At 25.8% G+C, this 6049-nt stretch overlaps 1 protein-coding gene across 1 annotated transcript; it reads right to left on the bottom strand.

The window, feature by feature from the left end:
- Window positions 1–220: 220 nt before the first annotated feature.
- On the bottom strand, window positions 221–5320 carry LOC127128571 (LOB domain-containing protein 4). The gene is made up of 2 exons (XM_051057964.1): window positions 5018–5320; window positions 221–737 (listed from the first exon to the last, which is right to left on the bottom strand). Exons 1-2 carry the CDS (start codon window positions 5192–5194, stop codon window positions 438–440), a joined length of 477 nt encoding a protein of 158 aa, XP_050913921.1. The 5' UTR covers window positions 5195–5320; the 3' UTR covers window positions 221–437.
- Window positions 5321–6049: the final 729 nt, after the last annotated feature.

Here is a 6049-nt window from a genome sequence, read left to right as displayed (position 1 = left end):
AGTAAAAATTCACAATTACTCGGTTATACCAATTAATCTTTTGAAGATCCGTTGACAAACAAAATATTTATCACTTAATAACTTTTTATTTTATTAACTCATCCTATAATAAACTTTAATAATATCTTATTTCTTTAATTTTTTATATATTTAAAATAAATATTATTTTAATATGTGAAAAAAATATTATTATTTTGCTAGTAATTTAGCGGTCAACACATACTCAAATAAATATTTTTGCTATTGATTTAATAATCAACATTACAAATGTTACTAAATGATAATATGTCATATTTTATAAATGACACGATATTTAAAAATTATCACATCATCAATTTTAACAACACATTCATTAGTTCCATGCTTAAAACTACAACAACAATCCATTTCACTCTTTATAAGTAAAAATATATCTATATGATAATTTTGCTAGCTAGCTAGAATGACCACAAGGATTGCACCATATTGTTGGTTTGTGAAGAAAAGGATTTGCTTGATTGGTACACATTTTCTGATGATGGTGATGCTTGGTGTTGATCTGATGATGATGAAGATTGATGCATTTTCATATGAACAACCTCTGCTTGTGCTTGTGCTAATTGGGTTTGAAGTACATCAACTTGTTGCTGAAGAGAGGATATGGCTCCAACACAACCATACACAGGGTCCCTTACTCTTGCATTTGCTTCATATACCATTGAACTAACTGCATCACTTCTTTGATGTTCTGGTAATTCCTACAAATATTAACAAAATATGTATAGTCTAGCTTTTGGAATTTGTAGGTGGGTGTTGTGGATATAGTCAAAAGTAGATAATAAGGTGGGTGTTGAAGTTGGTTACTTTGGAGAAAAGGGGGGATTTATTTTTTTAAAGTTGACCAGAGACTATAGATTTTGTAATCATAAAAAAAATACTTCAATTAAATATTCAATATACAAAGTAAAAAACATATCTAAACTATACATTTCTTTAGAATATTATACATATTTTATAATATCTTTTATCTTATATTATTTAGAATGTCTTAAATGATCTTAGTTGTTATTATCATGATTTTCTTGATTATAATTCAATCTATATATCAAATTAAAAGCTATTATTAATAATACTTTTTCTCATCTTTCGCAAATGCTTACAAATTCAAGAAAGTATTTAAAATTTGTTTCCATCCTCCTTTTAAACTATCGATAGCTTATACTATTGACTTTTTAAAAATATAGGAATGTGTGTGATTTTTGTTTTTTTTAATGATAACTTTTATTGAAGATAAAAATCCTCATGTTAGATCAATAAATTGTTTTTAAGATATTGTTTATGTTTAAAAATCAAGATTGAATAATATATGAATTCAATTGATTCTCTCATGATTGGTTTCAATATTAGTCATATATATTCTTTGTTGCCCCTCTCTCCATTGGTTTGATTCTCTCCCTTTGAATGCTTCTCCTAATTTCTCACTCTAACTTCTTTTCCAATGTTATCTCTAGTGTCACCTTCTGCATCACTTCCGAGATCATTTCCTATGTCATATTTGTATTTGTTTCCATCTATAAAACAACTTAATTCATATTTCATTGTTGCATCTCTTTATGAGAGTTCTTCTTAGTGATTTATCGGTTTTTCGTTATGACATTATTTTATTTGGCTTAATCTTGTATTTTCATAATTATTTGTAACAAATTAGAAGCTTAGTAAGCTTCAACTTAAGAGACAATAGAATATTATAAATATTTTTTAGTATTATTTATATTAATTTAGAGGATATTAAATATTTTTTAATATCTTGTTAAATACTAGTAATTAATATATATATATATATATATATATATATATATATATATATATATATATATATATATATATATATATATATATATATTAATTACGTAATTTTATCAAAAACTATATTGTTTCGCCTACTGCAACATTCTTCAAAAATTACATACTTTTATTCTACAATACTTCACAAAGTATTTCCTATTTTCGAATTCAAACCTACTACAACACTTCACTAGTGTTGTCTATTGTTTAATTTAAACCTACTGTAATACTTCACAAGTGTTGTCTGTTTCTGAATTAAAAATTAATCTTCACTTACATATTTTCTTATCATTTTAAAACACATTCAAGATTATTAATTTTTAATAATTTATAACACAAAATACTCAATATTGATTTAAGATAATTGAGAGTGTTTAAAATATTTATAAATTAGAAGTGATTTCGTCTCGAACCATTCAATTTAAATTAATTTTCTTACATTTTGTAACTGTCAAAAACTATTATCATTAATATTTTTCTCTATATTTTACTCATAATCACAATTTCAACCATTTTCATTCTATAATATCACTGTATCTATACATCCCTTATTATTAGTTGTACGTACATCACTCGTGTATTTTAATTAATCACGTTAGCTAAAAAAAATTAAAAAGAAAGTAATATATACATCATCAATGTATCATGCTTACAAGATAATTATTTATATTTACTAATTTATTTAGAAGATGAAATATCGTTATCTAGAAATTAACATCACTTTTTGTCATCTTATTAAGGTGTCTCTATCAATGTAACCCTGATTTTAAAGATAAAAGGAAAAGGTGACACAAATAATTATATTAAAACAAAAGGTGACATAAATAAACTATACAACTTTATTTTATTCCTAGTATATCATTGCGCAAGCAGTCCAAGATGAAAAGCCATGCATGCTGTGGTCATAAAGAGAGATATTGTTTGTTGAACAAATTGATTACATATAACCAACCAGTAATCATGCAGCTTACAATATCTTTTAATTTTAGCTTTATCCTCTTCACACTTAGTATTCATTTTTCTTGGGCAGGAGAGTCTCAAATAGTGTCTTTAGATAGACTAAGTTCCCTAATATGTTATCTAATTCAGGTTAGTTCAATGAATTAGTGGGAGATATCGGATAGGAGGTTAAAGAAATCTAATTTGAAATTTTGAGTGGTAGAGTTTTTTTTTTTAAAATACGTTTTTTTTAGAACATTTTCTTTCTGCGCTTTAAGATGTCAAATTTTTTAGATAGAAATGAGTGAATTTGAAAGTATTCTAAAGATAGTACATTCACAATTGTTTGTGTTTATTATATTTAGAGAGTTAGTTCAATTTCTATTTCGGTTTTTTTTTCTTCTGGTTGAGAGGATAATCATCCCCTTTATATAAGCTAGTTGGGCTATTTTTAAGCTCTTTGGTCTTCTCAATTTAACAAGACAAACTTTCTTTTAAAGAGAACTTATCTAAAAAAGGGGTGATTATCTCTCCTAGTCGGATTTCTTGTCCCTTGTGTGGATTTGTTTGTTGAGTCAGTTTTCCACCTTTTTATTACTTGTAATATATAGCTTTGTCTATTTGGTATATGATCCTCCAATCATTGAGGCGACCTGTAATTATTCCTAATGCATATAGATTTTTTTTTTGAGGTTTTTTTTATGATTTAACATGTTGTAGTCGGATCTATTTGAAAAATCTGTAATGATGTCATCTTTGAGATAGTTACAAAAATAATGATATAGGTGGAAAAGAAGCGTATTTTTTTTTATTTGAAAATGATTTCTAAGTAGATTATGAGTGAATTCTTGCATTTTTTTATGTGTGACTTCAGAGCCCTATCATCTACATGCACTAATAACGGTCGAGTGTTTGCATTGGTTCTGAGATATGAATTGGTTTGTAATTTTGGTATTCTCTTGATGGGTTATGATCTATCATTAATGGATTTAGAGGTATGAGATTCAACTTGTTTTCAGCGGGTTCATGTTTAGTTGTTTAGACCTTTATTTGTAGGATCCCTTGGCCTGATGTATTTGTCGTTTGTTTTGGTGATTGTTATTCTTTTGTTGTATTTTTTTTTTAGTTTTTTTAAGGTTTTTAGGTATTTCTTTTACTTTGTAATTTTTTTTTACTTTGGTGATTTTTACCTCTTATTAATATATTATTTTGTAATTTAAATAAAAATAGTGTTTTTAGATTATTTAATTGAGAGTTGATTTTGCTTGTAGTATGTCTCAAATATTGTCTTTAGGTGGTTTGATTGAGAGTTGTTTTTGCTAGTAGTAGGTTTCTTGATTTTATGTTTAGAGTTAAGTTTAATTTATCTTTGATTTGAGATTTAAGTGTGAGCCATCTAAAATCTATGAAATGAATACATTTTTAGGATTGACATATATGGATATAGTAATTCTTTTTGTTTTTTGCTTTTCATTTGTATTTGTTTTAGTTTTTAATTTATCTGAGATTTAAACTTTTTAATATTTCTTTTTAAGTTCAAAACTATAAAATCTAGTGCAGTTATAAACAGTATGTGATTCAAATTAATGTAATAGACTCTAGTACTATATTAAATTTTTTATATTAAATCTTGTTCATAGTCATAAAACCAACTTGTAAATTTGTAAAATAAGGTGAAAAGTGACTCTATTTATAAACTTTAAATCATATCTTATCTTTACTTGTTTAGTATGGTTTTAAGAAGTAAATGTAATTTATGTGCACTCTATCCTTTGCTCTTTTGCTCTTTTTATGTCCTAAGGAATCATTTATATTGCTAGTTAACACTTTCTTTAATATGAAGAATGAGAGTTATACATAATTCATTAAAAGTGAGAATTGTAGGACCAACCATCAACTAACTAACCACTATAACAGAAAATAACATGGGATAGTACAACACCTTTTAGTTTATTTTTTAAAATATAGCAAATCACATATATAATACTTTGAAAAAATAGGGAGTACAAGATTTTTTTTTCAAAATCATAAAATATTTGTCTTCATTTTAAATTATTTATAAACTAGTCATGTAAATTTATTGATTGCTTCACTCTAACTTTTTCCACTATAGTTATTAAATATATTGGTTTTATTTGACTTGGTCATTAAAATATTTCTACCACAAAATTCTCATGAAAACGATTGGAATTATTATCATTGATGATGACATGATAGTGATAAGAAAATAAGGTGCATGAATAAAACTTTGAACCTGTAACATTTTGTTCACATTGCTAGCTCCAAAAACTTTATGAACACTTCCAAATTTGTGAGGTTCATCAGCTGGAAAATATGGAGCAAACACACAATCATGAGCACATCTTCTTCTAAGAAGCTTGCATGCAGCACATGGTGTCATTACACCTTGTTTTCTACCACCATCCTTCATCTTCCTCTAATCACTACAATAATATACCTCAAAAATTTTGAATTGTTTGATTTTTTCTTCAATTATATTTGGAAAAAAATGAAGAAATATTTTCCAATGTGAAATATGAATTTTAGAAGTTGATAGAAGAGAAATGAAGTGATGTTATATATAGAGAAGTTATGTAACACAAAATCTTTTTTGGGTCCCACAAAAGAAGAGTTTTAGATATTGTTGGACAAAAACATCCATGTTGATAAGATCTTTTACCCCACCTTACATATTATCTTTTGTCTCCAAGTTTATTTTGCTTTATATTTCAACATTATCTTAGTTAAATTTTGATTTGTGCATAATGTGTCAATTAATTATAGTAACATTTTATCTACTCGAAAACGATTGTAAAATAATAACTATTATTACTTTAATTAATAGTAGTTTATTTTTATATCATATTTGCTTTTGTTTAAATTAAGCTTTGATGGATTCATTATTTGAAATTTTAACAAATAAATTTAGATGGTTTTGGATATTAGTACACACCAAACTAGAATTGTCTTAAGATTTTAAAGGTCATGCGTTGATTAATTATGGTTTTACAATAGTAAAATAATAAAAAAAATAAATTATAATTTAAATATAAAATATTTTATGAAATTCTATTTAATTGCAATTTAACTATAACAAATTTTTGACTACGAAGACTAATCTCTCTTGTTTGTTCTCAAAGATAGTCATGCAACAAACCACCAAATTTTGCTATGTTTTCAAACAATAATTGATACAGCTAGAAATTGTTGTGTTCATGTTGTAGTGTTGTCCTCTTCAACATCAAGTATTGGTCCACAAGTGTTTTGTCAATGACACCATGATGTT

Source organism: Lathyrus oleraceus, chromosome 1, assembly GCF_024323335.1.
Source record: "Lathyrus oleraceus cultivar Zhongwan6 chromosome 1, CAAS_Psat_ZW6_1.0, whole genome shotgun sequence".
NCBI classification, from domain to species: domain Eukaryota; kingdom Viridiplantae; phylum Streptophyta; class Magnoliopsida; order Fabales; family Fabaceae; genus Lathyrus; species Lathyrus oleraceus.
Note: the sequence above shows the minus strand (reverse complement) of the source record. Positions and strands in the feature narration are given on the sequence as shown.

Coding starts and splice junctions, on each gene's coding strand:
- LOC127128571 (XM_051057964.1), bottom strand. CDS start 5,194: ATGAAGGATGGTGGTAGAAAACAAGGTGTAATGACACCATGTGCTGCA. Junction 738..5,017: donor ATGTGAACAAAATGTTACAG/GTTCAAAGTTTT, acceptor TAATATTTGTAG/GAATTACCAGAACATCAAAG.